The sequence below is a fragment of the Palaemon carinicauda genome, chromosome 38 (genome assembly GCF_036898095.1).
Source record: "Palaemon carinicauda isolate YSFRI2023 chromosome 38, ASM3689809v2, whole genome shotgun sequence".
Classification (NCBI taxonomy): domain Eukaryota; kingdom Metazoa; phylum Arthropoda; class Malacostraca; order Decapoda; family Palaemonidae; genus Palaemon; species Palaemon carinicauda.
In genome coordinates, this window is record NC_090762.1 from 49,996,535 (window position 1) to 50,017,768 (window position 21,234).

The 21,234-nt window shown below is 37.8% G+C and overlaps 1 protein-coding gene across 1 annotated transcript in view; it reads right to left on the reverse strand.

Moving 5' to 3' along the window:
- Window positions 1-18,879: 18,879 nt before the first annotated feature.
- LOC137630175 (protein O-linked-mannose beta-1,2-N-acetylglucosaminyltransferase 1-like) overlaps window positions 18,880-21,234 on the reverse strand; it is a 28,673-nt gene continuing 26,318 nt past the window's right edge. The window contains 1 exon segment of the mRNA XM_068361623.1: window positions 18,880-19,151. Coding sequence (XP_068217724.1) covers window positions 18,989-19,151 — 163 coding nt within the window. The 3' untranslated portion in view covers window positions 18,880-18,988.

Genomic DNA, 21,234 nt, shown 5'->3' on the forward strand with positions numbered 1-21,234 from the left:
TATATATATATATATATATATATATATATATATATATATATATATATATATATATATATATATATATATATATATATATATATTATTAATTTATTTGTTCATTTATTTATTTATTTATTTATTTTTATTTTGTTTAAATGGCGTGGATATTTCCACATTCGTTATCGCTGCCTGCTTAGGTGAATGGGAGAAGGGATCACGGTTGGGAGGTATTTGCATTCAAAGCTATATATGAGAGTATTGGATGATCTCAGCCATCCCGAAGATGGATTGGATCTTTCAGGCGGAACTACTCTCAAGGGTTGGTCATTGGAATCCAGGGGATCCAATCCTTGAGTTGGGACTCTTGGCTTCTGACCGCTAGAGAGTTATGGGGTCTTTTGACTGGCCAGACAGTACTACATTGGATCCTCCTCTCTGGTTACGGTTCATTTTCCCTTTGCCTACATACACACTGAATAGTCTGGCATATTCTTTACATATTCTCCTCTATCCTCATACACCTGACAACACAGATTACCAAATAATTCTTCATCACCCAAGGGGTTACTGCACTGTACTTGTTCAGTGCCACTTTCCTCTTGGTAAGGGTAGAAGAGACTCTTGAGCTATGGTAAGCAGCTCTTCTAGGAGAAGGACACTCCAAAATCAAACCACTGTTCTCTAGTCTTGGGTAGTGCCATAGCCTCTGTACCATGGCCTTTCACTGTCTTGGGTTAGAGTTCTCTTGCTTGAGGGTACACTCGAGCACACTCTCCTATCTTATTTCTCTTCCTCTTGTTTTGTTAAAGTTTTTATAGTTTATATAGGAGATATTTATTGTTGTTACTCTTCTTAGAATATTTTATTTTCCTTTTTTCCTTTCCGCACCCCTCTTAATGAGAGAATGCCTTGATGAAGTCATTGAGCTTCAGCACGGCATTTCATTCCCGTGCTGAATCTTGGTGACGGGCAAGAGGGCTCTCGAACTTCGGGAAATTGCTCCCCCAGTTCGAATCTAAATTTCTCTCTTTCATCTTTTTCTTCTGCTTAATATTACTTCGACCTTCTCCTAATTTTATCAAATTTCCTTTCTTTCATCTTGCTGTCCTATCTCTATGATTATTATTTTTCTTAGTTATGTATATATATGTAGATGTATGCATATATATATATATTTATTTATTTTATTTGTTCATTTATTTTTTTATCTATTTTTTTTTCTATTTTATTTAAATGGCGTGGATATTTCCACATTCGTTATTACTGCCTGCTTAGATGAATGGGAGAAGGGATCACGGTTGGGAGGTATTCGCATTCAAAGCTATATATGAGAGTATTGGATGATCTCAGCCATCCCAAAGATGGTTTGGACCTTTTTGGCGGAACTACTCTCAAGGGTTGGGTCATCGGAATCCAGGGGGATCCAATCCTTGAGGTGGGACTCTTGGCTTTTGGCCGGAAGCCCATCATTACAGATATGGGGAGGATGATTCCATATTACTTTGGTCTCAGTCCTAACAGGCGGGTTTAGCTTACACCTGTGCCTCTATATCTGTTTTGATGCTATCCTTCGGGTAGGGTATGGAGTGGACCATCGGGGAAATATACTCTCATTGTGCCGATAGTGGAGAATGCAAATTTCCTTTCCAACGTGTGATACTTTCTTATAATTCTCAAGCAGGTACCCCAACAAAACAACAAAAAACCTGAAAATCCCACCCTTAAATATGGACCCTTCAAATACTGACTCCCCATCCCCTGGATTTGCTGACTCCCCCCCGGCACTGTTGACGACTTCTGCTACTGTAATTAAGGAAAACTCTGTTGACGACCTTCGAACTAAAAAGGACCACTCTACTGATGTTAAAAAATCTAGCAATTTGGGTAACACAGGGAAACTACGATTCCTTCATGTTTCCCAAATCCCATTAGAGACAAATTATGATGATATATATAGAGCATTTGAGTGCTATGGATTGATAAAGGAAATAAGGATGCGACTTGGAGATGAAAAATGGGACTCTTGGATATCTTTTGAAAGTCATGATGAAGCGTTTAATGCCATAAGTAATATTAGTAGTATCAAAATTAACGAATTGAACATCATGGGAGCTCTTTGTGATAAGGTCCCAAAGGAATTGGATGTGTACAAACCTGCTGATTGGTTTGAAAAAGATAGAAATGTACCCATGCCTTCACAGAGAAAACCCAAACCACCTATGTGGCTCTTAGCTGAACCTAAAGGGATAATAGGGAATTATTTTAAGATATGTAAGTTTATCCAAAAAAAAGTAGGAACCATAGCACCTGGAGATATATCTCGTTTTGGGAAGAACAGTTATCTCATCCATGCCAAATCTTCGACTCAGTCTGCAATACTGTCTAACTTACAGACAGGCAGTGATGAAATTACATTGGAAATGAAACCTCATCTAAATTTTAGTTATGGAAGGGGAGTGGTCTTTAATAAGGACCTATACGAATTTACAGAGGAGGAGATACTTTCTATGTGTCCATTAAATGTATGGAAAGTGCATAAGGTTCCTGGAACTTCAATGATTATACTTACTTTCCAGGATGCTGATGTACCTTTCCATATTTTTATTGAAAATGAAAGGATTAAAGTTCGACCTTTCAAACAAAAGCCCCTACAATGTTTTAATTGTTTTAAATTTGGACACCCATCCAAAGTTTGCAAAAATGGAAAAATGTGTGGTATTTGCTCCAAAACTTATCATGGAGAATGTACACTTGAGGCCAGGTGTTCAAATTGCAATTTGAATCATAAATCAACTGATAGGAGATGCGAACTGTATAAGTTGGAGGAAGCTGCCCTAAACAAATCAAGTTTAGAACACATAAGTGTGGGACATGCTAAAAGAATGTTGAATAAATCAACCAGCTATGCAAAGGCCTTAAAATCAAAGGTAAATTTACCACAGGAGACAGCAACCCCACCTAGCACTGCCAGTAATTCTAAGAAAAGAAATACAACCTCTGATGATAAAGTACTGCATGACAAAGTAATCGTATTGCCTTCTGAGGCTTTGCCACAGCGTATTAAAAATGGGTCATTGCCCATTTCTGTACAGCCTTCGTCCCCCATTACTAACATTAGTACTAACCTCTCCCAGGCCATGTCCTTGCCTGATTTGATGGAGATGCCACCTGACACTAAGTTACCAGGTGCACCTTTATTGGGGAAGGTGCAAAAACCTGGTAGCTCAAAACCTACTAATCGGAAAAGAGAGAGACCTCCATCTCTCTCGCCCCCTTCCATAAGAAATATCAAAATTACGACGTCAAATAAATATGATGATTTGTCTGTTGATATTTCTGATCTGGAAGTCAATTTAAATAAATCAGAAATTCAAGTGGAGGTCCACCAACCTCCTCAACAATCAGATCAAAAAGACAAAAAGAAAATCATAAATTCTAAACCCAATCTATCAAGACCTTCTTTAATACAACCACCTAAAAATAGTGTTAGATCAAAAACTGCTAATGGGAAGACTCCATCCAAGGGGTCTACCAAATTATAAACCATAGTTTTTTCCTCCATTTTGCAATGGAATTGTCAGGGTTTAAGGGCCAAATATGAAGAACTTAAGCTCCTTATTCATGAGCATTCCCCCATAATTATTTGTCTACAGGAGAGCAAACTAGATCATAATACCCCTTGTCCTCGCGAATACATTAGTTATAGGACACCATATGATCACCAAGTGGGGAGCCATGGCGGAAGTCTCATATACGTTCGTCGAGATGTTCCCCAAGTTTCTCTGTCTATTCGTACACCTCTGCAGGCAGTGGTTGTACAGATCGACATAGGGCGAAAATATACAATTTGTTCTCTGTACTTGCCTCCAAATGATAACATTTTGTATGACAACTTAGTGGAGGTGATTCAACAACTCCCTCAACCTTTCCTTTTACTTGGAGATTTGAATGGTAGACATCCTTTGTGGGGTGATGTTTTAGCAAACACGAGGGGAAATATCATATCATCAATTGTGGAAAATGAAGATGTGGGACTCCTTAATACAGGAGAGCCCACACACTTTCATGTCCAGACAGGTACCTTGTCATGTATTGACCTAGCAATCGTAAGCTCTAATTGCCTAATCGACTTTGATTGGAGAACATTAGATGATTGGCATACTAGTGATCACGCACCAATCATTATAAACACCAACAATGGTCCACCTTTACAGGGATCGCCACGATGGAATCTTGACAAGGCAGACTGGGATAAATTTTGTGAGCTAAGCGAAATTGAGGGGGATGCAGGACAAGTTGAAAATATCGATGATGCCATAGACTTACTGAATGGAACTCTCCATACAGCAGGAGTCAATTCAATTCCAAAAACAACAGGGTTATTCAAACGACGACCAGTCCCGTGGTGGTCTTCAGAACTAACTGCCCTGCACAGAGCCACAAGAAGATCTTTAACACGATTGCGTAGACGCAGAACTGATGAGAATTTAATTATGTACAAGAAATGTAGAGCACAGTTCCGTCGTGCCATGAAAGAAGCAAGGCGCCAGTCATGGATGTCTTTTGTTTCCTCCATTAACAGTAGAACACCACCATCTTCTGTGTGGAGGAAAGTAAAAAAGATAGCTGGCAAATTCACCCCCAACCCACCACCAGTGTTGAAGGTGAATGGCCAGTATGTAACTGAAGCAAAGGAAGTTAGCAATGCCCTGGCTAATCATTTTTCAAATGTATCCAGCAAGTGTGAAGGAGCCCCTGGTCACCAGTATAGGAGCGCTGAAGAAAAGAAAATTTTAAATTTTGCAACAAGAAGGGAAGAGTCTTATAATTCTCCTTTCACTGAAAGAGAATTTGATTCCGCACTTGCTCATTGCAACGATACAGCCCCTGGACCCGATGGAATTCCATATGCAATGATTAAACATGTACATTTTAATACAAAGCTATTTATTTTAAGTATTATTAATAGAATATGGCATGATCATAGTTACCCAAGTGTTTGGGAACTAGCCATTATTTTAGCCTTTTTAAAACCCGGTAAAGACAAGTTTTTAGCAGCAAACTATCGTCCTATTGCATTGACATCTTGTTTATGTAAAATCATGGAGAAGATGGTCAATGCAAGGCTGATATGGTACCTTGAAAAGAAAGGTATTTTATCACCGATTCAATGTGGATTCCGAAAAATGCACTCAACGACTGATGTGTTGATACGACTTGAGTCATCTATTTGTGAAGCCTTTGCTTCCAAACAGCACCATGTTACAGTATTTTTTGACCTTGAAAAGGCATATGATACCACATGGAGATATGGTATACTTAAAACCATTCATGAATTGGGATTGAGAGGAGAGCTGCCACTATTTATTCAGGCATTTCTTTCACGTAGAGTTTTTCAAGTGAGAGTTGGGGAAACACTATCTGAGAGTAAGTGCCAGGAAGAAGGAGTTCCTCAGGGTAGTGTGCTGAGTGTAACCCTTTTTGCACTAGCAATTGATGGGATATCCTCAGCCATTCCCCAGGATGTTCTCTCAACATTATTTGTGGATGATCTTTCAATATCATTTGCTGGCACTAGAATGGCAATGGTTGAGAGAAAAATCCAACACACTATTGATAAAATTATCCAGTGGGCTGACATGAATGGATTTAAGTTCTCGACAAGTAAAACTACCGTTGTCCATTTTTGTCGTATCCGGGGAGTACATCCAGACCCGGATATATACATTAAAGGTCAACGGATACCATGTGCAAGAGAAGCTAAATTTTTAGGTTTGATATTTGATTGTAGGCTGACATGGGTTTCTCACTTAAAAGCATTAAAAGCTAAATGTGTTGAAGGTCTGAATATCTTAAAAGTATTGTCCCATACATCGTGGGGGGCAGACCGCAATACTATTTTAAAATTATACAAGGCCTTGATTTTTTCCAAAATTAGTTATGGTTGTGAGGTATATTCTTCAGCCACCCCAAGCCGGTTAAAAATATTAGACTCGATACATCATGCAGGTATTAGATTGTCTACTGGAGCTTTTAAAACCTCGCCTATCCCAAGTGTCCTTGTTGATGCTGGAGAGTTACCTCTAGACCTTTACCGAATGTCTTCCATTCTTCGGTATTGGTTTAGATTGCAAAGACTCCCTAACTCTCTCGCCTTTCAGACTGCAAGCCTTGTGAGACACGCATCATACTTTGAGTTCCACCCAAAATCTCCTCAACCTTATGGCTTTCGGGTGAAACGATTATTAAATAGTCTGGATTTAATTAGAAATAAGGTACTTCCATTCAAGGTATCACCAACGCCTCCATGGAAGTTACCAGAGATATCTTTTTGTAAATATTTTATTGGAGATAAGAAGAATATGTCAGACCTAGAAGCCAGGTCTCTTTTTAATGAACATGTTAGAGAACATAGAGGATCAACTTTTATCTATACTGATGGCTCCAAATCTGATGCTGGCGTTGGATTTGGAGTACATAGTAATGGTTTTAATTGTAGAGGTGCACTTCCTCTGACCGCTTCCATATTTACTGCCGAACTGTATGGCATATTAACCGCTATTGAGAAAATAGCGTTGGAGAAGGAGGGTAATTTTACAATTTTTAGTGATGCAAGGAGTGTCCTTCAAGCTATGGAAGTTTTTAATTCTAATAACCCTTTAGTTTTAAAGATTTTAGAATGGCTTTTCATAATTGGACGGAGAGGTATAACAGTTCAATTTTGTTGGGTTCCAGCACATGTAGGTGTGTCTGGGAATGAGAAGGCAGATTCACTGGCTAAGGAGGCTGCATCAGAGTTGCTGCCAAGAAGGTATCCCATTCCCTGTGATGATTTCTTACCTGACATCAAGAAATTGGTTTGCAATAAATGGCAACAGCAATGGGATAGTCAAGATGGCAATAAAATGCGAGAGATAACAAATGACATATCTCCTTGGAGGTATAATATGATGCCCCGAAAATGGGAGACGTCTCTTTGTCGTCTCCGTATTGGTCACACTCGGTTTACACACGAGTTTTTGCTGAAGGGCCAACACCAACCATATTGTGACGACTGTGTAGTACCTCTAACAGTAAGGCATTTGTTGACCGAATGTCCCAATTATAACAACTTGCGGAATAGATATTTGTTTGAGGCTCGAGGTGAGGGTGGCAGGTTCATCCTTGCCAAGATTCTTGGAAATGATGTGTCCTACCATGCAAGTGGCATTTTTAGATTTATTTCAGAAGCAGGTCTTCTGAAAAATATTTAACTTTTATTACATTCAACTTTTATGATTTTAATTGAATACTCTTTTATTTTTTATTTTATTTTATCTTTTATTTTTGTATACATAAATTAAATGTTACCGGCGTCAATGACCTCAGATGTCAGGATGCCTGAAAACTTTAAATCAATCAATCAATCAATCCTTTCCGCACTGAGCTATTTTCCCTGTTGGAGCCCCTGGGCTTATAGCATACTGCTTTTCCAACTAGGGTTGTAGCTTAGTAAGTAATAATAATAATAATAATTACAGATATGGGGAGGATGATTCCATATTTTCTTGGTCTCAGTCCCAACAGGCGTGTTTAGCTTACACCTGTGCCTCTATATCTGTTTTGGTGCTATCCTTCGGGTAGGGTATAGAGTGGACCATCTGGGAAGTATACTCTCATTATGCCGATAGTGGAGAATGCAAATTTCCTTTCCAACGTATGATACTTTCTTAAAATTCTCAAGTAGGTAAACCAACAAAACAACCAACAAAAAACGTTAAGAAAATCACACCCTTAACCATGGACCCTTCAAACACTGACTCCCCATCCCCTGGATATGCTGACTCCCCCCACCCCCCAACACTGTTGACGACCTCTGATAATTTGAATAGGGAAAGTTCTGTTGATGACCTAGGAGTGGGAAAGGTCCTTTTAGTAGAATGGTCCTTTCCGAAAGGACCATTCTACTGATATTCCAAAATCGAGTAATTTGGGTAGCACGAGGAAACTTTGAATCCTTCATGTTACCCAAATTCCAATAGAGACAAACTATAATGATCTATATAAAGCATTTGAGTGCTATAGATGTATAAAAGAAATAAGGATGAAACAAAGATGAAAAATGAGATGATGTATATAGGCCAGCCGATTGGTTGGAAAAGGTTCGGATTTAGTTATGCCTTCCCAGAGAAAGCCAAAATCACCAATGTGGCTTATAGCTGAATCAAAGGGAGTTATAGGGAATTATTTTAAAATATGTAAATTAATGCAGAAAAAAGTAGGAACTATTACACCGGGTGATCTATCTCGTTTTGGAAAAAATAGTTTCCTTATCCATGCCAAATCAAGTACACAGTCTGTTATACTGTCCAACATAAGAATAACTCGTGATGATATTAAGTTAGATGTCAAACCCCACCTAAATTTTAGCTGTGGAAGAGAAGTAGTTTGGAGAATGTGCACTTGGAGTCAGGTGTTTGAATTGCAACTCAAATCATAAATCCACAGACAGGAGCTTCGAGCTGTATAAGTTGGAGGAAGCTGCCCTCCACAAATTGAATTTAGAACATAAAGTGTGGGACATGCTAAAAGACTATTAAATAAATCAAATAACTATGTTAAGGCATTAAAATTAAACCAACCTAGTGCTGCTAATAGCTCTAGAAAAAGAAATATACCATCTGATAAAATGTCAAATGACAAGGTAAGCATCTTGCCTCCTGAGGCTTTACCACGGTGTATTAACACTAGGGCATTGCCCATTTCTGTACAGCCTTCGTCCCCCATTACAAAACTAGTACAAACTTCTCTCAGGTCATGTCCTTGCCTGATTTGATGGAGGTTCCACTTAGGACCAACTTACCTGATGCACCTGTAGTGGGAAAGGTGCAAAAACCTAGAATCCCTCCATCTATTAATCGTAGAAGAGAGAGACCTCCATCTCTCTCTCCCCCCTCCATTAGAAACATTAAAGTTAAGACATGAAATAAATTTAATGTTTTGTCTGTTGATATTCCTAATGAACTAGAAGATAAACTGAATAAATCAAAAATTAAAATAGAAATTCTATTCTACAAATAGATCAAAAGGACACAAACTTTAAACCCAACATATCAAGACCATCTCTGAAGAAACCTACTGGTAATAATGTTAAATTAAAAACTGCTAATGGGAAGACCTCATCCAAGATGCCTTCCAGAAATAATCCATAGTTTTCTCCTCCTATTTGCAATGGAATTGTCAGGGTTTAAGGGCCAAATCTGAAGAACTTATGCTCCTAATTCATGAACATCCCCCATAATCATATGTCTACAGGAAAGTAAGTTTGATTGATGCTAACACTCCTAGTCCTCGAGAGTATGTTAGCTATAGAACACCATATAATCTAGCAGGGAACCATGGCAGAAGTCTCGTGTACGTTCGTCGAGATGTTCCCCAAATACCTTTGTCTATTTGTATATTCCTGCAGGCAGTGGTTGTACAAATTGATATAGGGAAAAATATAAAATATGCTCTCTGTACTTACCTCCAAATGATAATATTTTATATGATGGTTTAGTAGAGGTCATTCAACAACTCCCTCAACCTTTTCTCTTACTGAGAGATAAGAATGGTAGACATCCTTTATGGGGGGATGTTTTGGCAAACACAAGGGGCAATATTATCTCATCAATTGTGGAGAATGAGGATGTTGGACTCCTTAATACAGGAGATCCCACGCACTTCCATGTTCAGACAGGTAACCTGTCGTGCATTGACCTTTCAATTGCAAGCTCTGATTGCCTTCTTGATTTCGATTGGAGGACATTAGATGATTGGCATACTAGTGATCATGCACCAATCATTATAAACACCAACAAGGGTCCGCTTTTAGAAAGATCACCACGATGGAATCTTGACAAGGCAGACTGGGTTAAATTTCGTGAACTAAGTGAAATCGAGGGGAGTGCAGAACAGTTTGAAAGTATTGATGATGCCATAGATCTACTGAATGGAACTCTCCATACAGCAGTAATCAATTCGATTTCTAAAACCACAGGATTATTCAAACGACGACCAGTCCCGTGGTGGTCTTCAGAACTAACAACCTTGCACAGAGCCACCAGAAAATCTCTACTAAATTGCGTAGACGCCGTACTGAGAAAAATTTTATAACATTCAAAAAGTGTAAAGCATAGTTTTGTCGTGCCATGAAAGAAGCTAGATGCCAGTCTTGGGTGTCTTTTGTTTCTTCCATTAACAGTAGAACACCATCATCTTCTGTTTGGAGGAAAATATAAAAGATTGCAGGCAAATTAACCCAAACCCACCACCAGTGTTGAAAGTGAACGGTCAGTATGTGACTAAAGCAAATAATGTTAGCAGTGCCCAGGCTGATCATTTTTCAAATGTATCATGCAAGTGTGTAGCAGCTCCTGGTCACCAGTATAGGAGCATTGAAGAAAAGAAAATGTTAAATTTTGCAACAGGAAGGGAAGAATCGTATAATTCTCCTTTTACTTAAAGAGAACTTGATTCCGCAGTTGCTACTTGTAACGATACAGCCCCTGGACCCGATGGAATTCCATATACAATGATTAAACATCTACATTTTAATACAAAGTTATTTATTTTAAGCATTATTAATAGAATATGGCATGATCATAGTTACGCAAGTGTAGGGAACCAGCCGTTATCATAGCCTTTTCAAAACCTGGTAAGGACAAGTTTTTAGCTGCAAACTACCAACCTATTGCATTGACATCTTGTTTATGTAAAAGCATGGAGAAGATGGTCAATGCAAGGCTGATGTGGTACCTTGAAAAGAAGGGTATTTTATCACCGATTCAGTGTGGATTCAGAAAAATGCACTCGACTGATGTGTTGATACGACTTGAGTCCTCTATTTGTGAAGCCTTTGCTTCCAAACAGCGCCATGTGACAGAAGAAACAGCACCATGTGACAGTCTTTTTTTTTTTTACCTTGAAAAGGCATATGATACCACATGGAGATATGGTATACTTAAAACAATTCATGAATTTGGATTAAGAGGAGAGCTACCACTATTTATTCAGTCATTTTTTTCACATAGAATTTTTCAAGTGTAGTGGGGGTAAACTCTAGCAGAGAGTAATTGTCAGGAAGGAGGAGTTCCTCAGGGTAGTGTGCTGAGTGTAACCCTGTTTGCACTAGCAATTAATGGGATATCCTCAGTCATTCCCCAGGATGTTCTCTCAACATTATTTGTGGATGATCTCTCCATATCATTTGCTGGAGCTAGAATGGCAATGGTTGAGAAAAAAATACAACTCTCAATTGATAAAATTATCTAGTGGACCAATATGAATGCATTTGAGTTCTCGAAAAGTAAAACTACTATTGTCCATTTCTGTCGTATCCGGGGAGTACATCCAGACCCGGATATATACATTAAAGGTCAACGGATCCCATGTTTAAGTGAAGTTAAATTTTTTGGATTTGATATTTGATTGTAAGCTTACATGGGTTTCTCACTTAAAAGCGTTAAAAGCTAAATGTCTTGAGGCTCTGAATCTTTTAAAAGTATTGTCCCATACATCATAAGGGCCAGACCGCAATACTATTTTAAAATTAAACAAGGGCTTGATTTTTTCTAAAATTAGTTATGGATGTGAAATATACTCCTCAGCCACCCCAAGCCAGTTAAAGATATTAGATTCAATACATTATGCTTGTATTAGCCCTGGATAGGTACGCTCCTCGGACGCGAACGACCCCGACGCCAAAAAAAATTCTTGAAAAATCAGTTTTTGCAGTAACCTCTTTTTTTCTTTTGCCAAAAAAAAACTTCAATGAATGCTTAAAACAACTGTAAAGATAAATACTACTCATCTGCAGAAAAACTATTTATTATAAATATTTTAAAAAATTAAGTAGAAAAAAAAAAGACCTGACATAAAAGTTCATAAAAAAAAAGTTTATACATATATACACAAATCCTTTTAGGAATTGATTCTTGAATGTTTAGTACACATCTTGATGTATTTTGGATGAAGTCAGACCCATGGAGATGAAGATCTGAAATGAGAAAAAAAGGGTAACTTTTTTTGGCCAAAAAAATTTGTCCAAATTTCATGAATTTTTTTGGGTACCCAAATGAAATAGGAAGTGGCTAATTTTTTTAGGGAATAAACATATGTTATCCTAAAATAGAAATATGTAAAAAAATCTTCATTGTTTTGTAAATTACATTTATATCAGGGGCCATATCTAAAGGTAATTTTTTGAGTACTTAGAAATTTCGTAAAAAAATACATATATTTAATATATAATATGATATTTATGCAGGTAAAAATATACCAAAATATCACAAATTCTATAGGGAACAAGAATATATATAGATAGAGCAACTTACGCTTCGGATATGTCCACAAAATGGTAGCCAACCACACTGACTCAGACTCCCTAATCTGCCACTTGAAATGTCGGAAGGGTATGTCAATTTCAAGGTGTTATTTACTAATCTAATTATTATTGGATATGCATAAAAATTGTATGGTGGGTTGCTGGATAATTGTCGATTATTTTACGACTATAAAATTAAAATTCTGACCCCAAAAAAATTTTTTGAAGGGAAATAAAATCGAAAAACAAAACAAAAATGTGAAACAATATAATATTTTAGCTAAACAAATTTGATGATATTCAATCAAAAAAGAAGTAAACAAAATTTTCCGACAAATAAACATCTAGAGGAATCATTACTCTGTGATAGTTCCTTAGTACGTAGTAATTTTGAAAGAAATGGGAAAAAACGAAAAAATGGCAATCACCGGAAAATCGAACACATACCTATATATACGCCATATCTGGCTAAAAAAAAGATAGGCATGGGTAGCCAGATCATCTAGAAACACTTTCCAACACTATAAAAATATAAGTTTTGCGACACTACTTGCCAATTCCTTACGGTAACATGACTAAGCAAAAAAATGCAAAACAAATAAAAAGGGGCACTCGCGGAAAAATGGCTAACATTCTAATATACGGCATTTCAGAAAAAAAAAATTCAGCCACGTGCTAGGCAAACCATCAAGGCACATTTTCCGACAAATTAACATCTAAATGAATCATTACTCTGTGATAGTTCCTTAGTACGTAGTAATTTTGAAAGAAATGGGAAAAAATGAAAAAATGGCAATCACAGGAAAATCGAACACATACCTATATATACGCCATATCTGGCTAAAAAAAAAAAGATAGGCATGGGTAGCCAGATCATCTAGAAACACTTTCCAACACTATAAAATTATAAGTTTTGCGACACTACTTGCCAATTCCTTACGGTAACATGACTAAGCAAAAAAATGCAAAACAAATAAAAAGGGGCACTCGCGGAAAAATGGCCATTCTAATATACGGCATTTCAGAAAAAAAAAATTTCAGCCACGTGCTAGGCAAACCATCAAGGCACATTTTCCGACAAATAAACATATAAATGAATCATTACTCTGTGATAGTTCCTTAGTACATAGTAATTTTGAAAGAAATGGGAAAAAACGAAAAAATGGCAATCACAGGAAAATCGAACACATACTTATATATACGCCATATCTGGCTAAAAAAAATAGGCATGGGTAGCCAGATCATCTAGAAACACTTTCCAACACTATAAAAATATAAGTTTTGCGACACTACTTGCCAATTCCTTACGGTAACATGACTAAGCAAAAAAATGCAAAACAAATAAAAAGGGGCACTCGCGGAAAAATGCCCAACATTCTAATATACGGCATCTCAGATAAAAAAAAAGACATGCACGTGTTAGCCCAACCATCAAGGCACACTTTCTAACACATAAACATGAAAAAAAAATCAATAATATACGGCAATTCCTTACTACGTAGTAAATTTTTACAAATATTGAAAAAAAAAAACAGAAATTGGCAACCGCAGTTAAATACCCAATATACCAATAACTACGTCGTATCTGACAAAAACAAAGTCACGCATGGGTAGCCAGATCATCTAGACACACTTTCCAACACTAAAAAAGCAAAAGTTTTACGACACTATTTGGCAATATCTTACGGAAAAATGACTTGGCAAAAAAATGAAAAAAAATGAAAAAGGGGCACTCGCGGTAAAATGCCCAACATTCTAATATACGGCATCTCAGATAAAAAAAAAAAGACATGCACGTGTTAGCCCAACCATCAAGGCACACTTTCTAACACATAAACATGAAAAAAAAATGAATAATATACGGCAATTCCTTACTACGTAAAATTTTTTACAAATATTGAAAAAAAACAGAAATTGGCAACCGCAGTTAAATACCCAATATACCAATAACTACGTCGTATCTGACAAAAACAAAGTCACGCATGGGTAGCCAGATCATTTAGACACACTTTCCAACACTAAACAAGCAAAAGTTTTACGACACTATTTGGCAATATCTTACGGAAAAATGACTTGGCAAAAAAATTAAAAAAAATGAAAAAGGGGCACTCGCGGTAAAATGGTCCTCGTGGTGATGAACGACATTTTAACTAAAAAAAAAATCATGCACATGGTAGCCAAACAATCCACCAAGACTTTCCACAACTGATAACCTATACAAGTTGCACCATTCTACGACAATTTCATAATACGTAATAACTTTGATAATTATGCAAATTACCTTAGAAGGGTAAACTCGGTTGCGCTCGACCCCGACGCGTCTCAGAAATCGGGGAAGGAGTACAGCTACAGCAATGCACATCTGGACACTACTAGAGCGTGTAGGGGAGACACCTCCTGCAGGTCGATCACCCACAAATTCAGTCACGGGGGTGAGTCACGTGAGAAAAACCTCTTTTTTTTTTGACGCTCGGGGTCGCGTACGACCCACCGTACCTATCCAGGGTTAGATTGTCCACAGGAGCGTTTAGAACCTCGCCTATCCCTTTACCGAATGTCTGCTATTATTCGGTATTGGTTTAGATGGCAAAGACTCCCTAATTCTTTAGCCTTTCAGACTGCAAGCCTTGTAAGGCACTCGATGTACTTTGAGTTGCACCCAAAATCTCCTCAACCTTTTGACTTTCAGGTGAAACAATTATTAAACAGTCTTGATATAATTAGAATTAAGGTCCTTCCATTTAAGATACCATGAACGCCTCCATGGAAATTACCTGAGGTATCTTTTTGTAAATACTTTATTGGAGTTAAGAAGAATATGACTGACATAGAATCCAGGTCTCTTTTTATAGAACATATTACAGAGCATAGGGGATCGACTTTTATATATACTGATGGCTCCAAATCTGATGCTGGTGTTGGATTTGGAGTACATAGTAATCGTTTTAATTGTAGAGGTGCACCTCCTCTAACAGCTTCCATATTTACTGCCGAACTGTATGGCATACTAACTGCTATTGAGAAAATAGCATTGGAAAAGGAGGGTAATTTTACAATTTTTAGTGATGCAAGGAATGTCATTCAAGCTTTAGAAGTTTTAAATTCTAGTAACCCTCTAGTCTTAAAGATTTTTGAATGGCTTTTTATCATTGCACGGAGAGGTATAATGGTTCGATTTTGTTGGGTTCCAGCACATGTAGGTGTGTCTAGGAATGAGAAGGCAGATTTACTGGAGAAGAATGCTGCATCCGAGTTGCTACCAATGATTTTCTACCTAACATGAAGAAATTGTTTTGTAATAAATGGCAACAGTACTTGGATAGTCTAGATGACAATAAAATGAGAGAAGTAACAAATGTCATATCTCTTTGGATGTATTACGTGATGCCCTGAAAATGGGAGAAGACTCTTTGTCGTCTCCATATGGGTCACACTTGGTTGACACACGAATTTCTTATGAAGGGCCAACACCAACCGTATTGCGATGACTGTTTAGTGTTTTTAACAGTGAGGCATTTGTTGATCGAATGCCCCAATTATAATAACTTAAGAAATAAATATCTGTTAGAGGCTCGAGTTGAGGATGGCAGGTTCATCCTTGCCAAGATTCTTGGACATGATGTGTCCCACTATGCGAGCGGCATTTTTAGGTTTATTTCAGAAGTAGGTCTTCTGAAAACTATTCAACTTCTATAATGACATTCAACTTTTATGGGTTTAATTGAATATTCTTTTAATTTTTATATAAAATAAATGATATCGGCATCAATGACCTCTGATGTCAGGATGCCTGAAAACTTTAAATCAATCAATCAATCAATCAAATCAATCAAGCGTGGCCAAACAGGTCAGCGAGTTGCATGGTCTCTTCCATGAGACTGCTCATTTAAGGGGATGGGGGCAGTTAACGCTCAACTTCCTCACTGAGTTCATTGTTAAGCTTCAGAATCCGGCTGTAGCGGACCACGGGTTTGGACCCCTCCAGATTTTGAGTCTTTATCATATTATGGATGATCCTGATCTTCTGTTACTATGTCTTGTGAGAGCATGAGTGGCTACCTTAAACGAAGCTAGGGAGCCCACCCACATGTCAAATGACTTCTTGTTAGCACGGGCCTGGATTCGCCAAGCAATTGAGTGAGCACTGAATCCTGACACTCTTCCAGGAGATCCTAAACCCAGAGGTCATAATGTTAGAGGCATCAATGCATCCTTAGCATTTAAAAGAAACTTCTCTGTGGCGCAGGTTCTACTAGCCGGTGCTTTAAGACTTCAGAATACATTCGCAGCAAGTTATCTACAAGATGTAACCCACAGGAACCTTGATACAATCTCCATAGGTCCTGTAGTGGCACCACAATAGGTGGTGTGAGCTACCTCAGCTCCCTTACAGGACAAGTAGCTGTTGATAGAGGGCAGACATTACTCTGGTTTTGTTTTTCTGGGATGGATGGATAGAATATTGGCCTTTTTTCCTACATCTGACCATCTGTTGAAGTACAGCATCTGGACAACTCTGCAGGCTGGCTTACCTATAACTGCAGGTAATTACCCATTTCCTTTGTTTTGCCTGAAATATGTAATACCTGTATATATTTTAGTTATGTTCCTGTTCTCTCTGCGAAGGGAAGATGGGTAATGTTTAGGTTAAGAGAGAAGAGTGTTACACACACCAATATTCTTACTTGGTCAAGTCACAGTGCTCAAGTTTACACAGACTTACCCTCAAGTGCCCAGGCCGTCAACTGTCATGCATAATATACCATGAGTTCGAGAGTTGTCAGGGTACCCCTATCATGCTTTCACTAGCTCAGAGTAGTACTCCTGGTTAAGTTCTCAGCCAGTAGATTAGGACTTCTACCCACCTAATAGTGAGTTTCCTAGTAGGAAAGAGCGAAAAGGTTTTTATCCGTGTTGGAATAAACAACTAATTTGTAAGTTGGTTGTAATTTTCCTAACTATAGAAACCTTGAGCTATTTACTCATAATTGGCCCACCATCAGCTATCCCCCTAGAAAGTCCTGCCAGCATCAAAAGTGGGTATACAGCCCCCGCTAAGTAGCCGTGGGTAGTTTATCTCGCATTAAAAGTTTATGGCTTATTTTTCCGCAACCCAGAAGAATATATCCATAGTAAAGAGCTCGATTTTATATATTTAGAAAAAAATATTTAATACCGTACTTCAAATTTTTCATATTCATCACCAACTTTGGTGATGAAATCTTCCTCTGGAAGGCAAGTTTCACATAGTGTATTAGTGTTCATATCAAATTTGTCGAGAGCATTGACTGCTTTTTCAGTTTTCCTAGGAAATTTTGTAACTTTCAGTAGTTAGGTCTTTGAGAATTCTTATGTTCCAGATTCCTATATCTATGGATTTTTTTTTTTTTGTGACCATACTGTATGATATCTGAATGAAAGTGAGTAAACAAGTAGATCAATTGTGGAGTAGACATTGCTTGTGCTAGCTTTTCTAGGTCGCTCACTTTTTTTAAGTGTGAGCTGTGAGCCTTCCTTTGAAAGGGAAGCCCGGTCGCATAAGCGACTCCCAAAGACGAGTGCTGCTCTAGCTCGCTTACCTGCTTTTGAATCAAGCATGCACTGTCCTTCATCTAAGACTTGGATTAAGCAATCTAGTCTCTATCAACCTGTCCCATCCCCAAAGGAAAGTAATAAGCAAGGTTGATAACTAATGGCGATTAGGAACGAAAGTGTTTGTTTAACAAAATTATTAAGACAAGCTGAAGGCTTTGGCATGTATCTAAACTCATAAACTATACTTAGACACTCAATATGAGATGGAAAGGAAAACTTTTGACTACCTAACAGATGGCGTGCAGTAGAGGAAAGCTTAAAGGTCCCGGACTAAGCATCCTGACTGTCACCATCAATGTCTTTCTCAATACATGCTTTATTATCAGGGAAGCACCCACGGCCTTCGTATGACCAAAATTCCATACACTGATTCCTTTATTCATTAGAGAATCTTCTCAGTTTCTATGTACTGTATTTTATTTGCACTAGGCACAATCCTTTTAGTTCCCTCTTTTGACTAATTCAGGTTCAAGCTGGCAGGGTCTGTAGTAAAACACTTTAACCGTTGTATTTGTGAATTCTTTATCGTTAACAAATTTTATCTATGTAATTCTCGAGTTGGCCTTCACCAAAGGCCATAGGTTACATAAAGTTAGGCCTCGGATTCAGAAATAAAAGTAATTATGAAAATTTAGATTGAGTATTATAGATAAACCCTTGCTTTTCTGCATATCTTGCTCTACAGTCAAGGTATTTTGTAAAAACTCGTATATCAAGATTTTGCAAAATAACTGATGACCACTGCTCTTAAACTTTGCTTCAGTTCAGTCTTTTATTGCACACTGAATCTTCAAATCTTTATTATACTTATCATCTATTATCCTTCATATTATTGAAAGAAAAGAAGATGGGTCATACATGAATGGTATATATCACAGGTTATTCATAGAATACAGAGCCAATTAGTTTGCTCCAACTCCTCGTCAATCGTAGAATTTGAAAGGTAATACATTAGGTTATTCATAGAATACAGAGCCAATTAGTTTGCTCCAACTCCTCGTCAATCGTAGAATTTGAAAGGTAATACATTAGGGATCTTGAGTCTGTAAAAGATCGATATTAGTAAATCTAAGAAGTAGGTCCATTATCATCTTTAATTTTGGACGACTCTATGCCTGATGAGGAGGGGCTGGGTTTGGGTGTGGTAGTTGTAGATTTCCCAGTGGTGGTAGTTGTGGTAGTCGTCGTTGGCGGAGCAGTCACTGGCTTGTAGTCTTCAGGTTTGAGGTGGCTGAAAGAAAAAATTAAATGTTATCCGAAAAAGAAGGATATCGATTACATGTAAGGGATTCAGAATAGGACTGAATGCATCTAAAATGTTGTTTTAGTCATCTAGTAAGACTCTATAGAAATAGTTTTTGATGAACAAAAGAAAAATTTTAAAATGGATGGATTTCAGATTTGGTGGTTAGGTATTCAACCAGGTTTGATTTTTTTGTTAGCTTACAGTATTTTAAAAGTTATCAATGACAATTAATGGATATTTTTCAATATGAGATTTGAATTATGAATGGAGGATGAACTGATCAACACATATTTTTTTTTCCATTTTGAAATTTACCACAGGCAGAAATACAAAGCTGTTAGGCACGAATAGTGTTGTCTTAATGTGTGTGAAAGTTATGAGAAGATCAGCTGATAGTTTGTTCAGACGACTAGGGTTTGATTGCCCTGTCTCTTACTCAGTGGTGCAAGCCTGTTCATCAGAGTACCCAATGGGCTTTGTCCTATAAAGACACAGTAGTGAGGGTATGGTTTAGCATATTAGATGGTCAACTACCAAATATATCTGATGGCTGGTGTCACTGACTTGCTAGCTAAAATGCATATCTAAGCATTGCAAAATCTCTGCTGTAAAAGAAGGGTAATGGCCCTGGATATCTCCATTTTTTTATTCCAACTCCAAATGCAAGAAAAATATCGATTATGAGTTGGACTTTCCCAACTCTTCAAAAAATAAGTCACTACTGAAACTTGTAATAGATTAAGGGAGTTTGGTTTCATAGGGCATAGTGTTGATAGTGTGTGACAGGAGCGGAGAAGTAATTGCTGTAAAGGCGTCCCCAAAATAACTAACTTTTAGAAATAACGTAGGTATTTATAGGGTCCACGGTCACATAAGGGTGACAATTATATGTCTACATTCAACAGTTTATGTTAAGGTTGACATTGGCATAAAAAGTGGATAAACTAGCAATGAAATTATGGTAGTTGAAATTAGCTTGTTATATTCAATACGGTTTTGGTGTGAAGTCCAATGACGGTTGTAATGTTAAGAAAATGAAGAGAAAAGGCTTAGAAAGGTTCAACAGTTCGTGTAAGATGCGTTGGAAAATTAGGGGCTGAATATCCGGGAATTCCAAGAAAATATTCAAGATTATAGTGAATGGACAAGTACTGTGTCAAATAAAACAAAGAGAAAAAGGCTTAGTAAGGGTTCGACAGGTCTTGTGGAAGATGGATTGGAAATTTATGGCCTGAATATACAGACACCCATTTTTTGTAATAGGTGTAAGTAGGAAATTTATTGAAATACTTTTGTTTTCCAATAGAAAGGTTTGATTGTTGATCCCTGTTTGTATGGCACAGCAGTGGCCAATAGTGCCAGAAGGGTTGCCGATGTTAATGCCTAGAGTATTACCCTACAAGTGAAAGAGGGTAACCTGCCCTATAGAGTTATACTATTGGTGGGTTGTCTTTCAGGAAATACACAGGTTTTAGACAGTCAATAATGAACCAATACTCTTTACCACAAATGTTGAGGAGGAAAGCTTCCCCTGAATATGGCATATGATGAGGAATGAGCCCATACATGGGGCCGTAAGCAGTAGCTTGCAACTGTCGATGTGCATGAAAATATGTGTGTGTGTGTTTTGGGATGTGCTGCTTTGATGGGGGCTTGTAAGTCTAATGGCAGGGGGTGAATTTTGCCATAATGTGACATAGGCGCAGGAGATATCAAAGGAGGTGTTTTGCGAAAAAATTCTGCAAGTACAACCAACAGGTCGCTGTATACCATTTCATCCGCTGAGACATGCACAGGGTTCTTTGGAATGTTCTGCAGTCTGAGAAGGACCCAGGGAAGTTATAGAAATCAATTAGTCGTTGCAGCAGGACATCAAAGCTGCTTTGAGGGTATGATGGAAACGTTCCACTCTTCCGTTTGCTGCGATGTCATAAGTCGTCTGATATACAGTAGGGGGATGCAAAGAAGATGCCCTAGCTATGTTTTTTTTCAACACTGCAACTGTCTTAGTACTCCACATCAAAAAGTCATGAATGTGGCAAGCTAATTTTCACTCTATTATCATTAC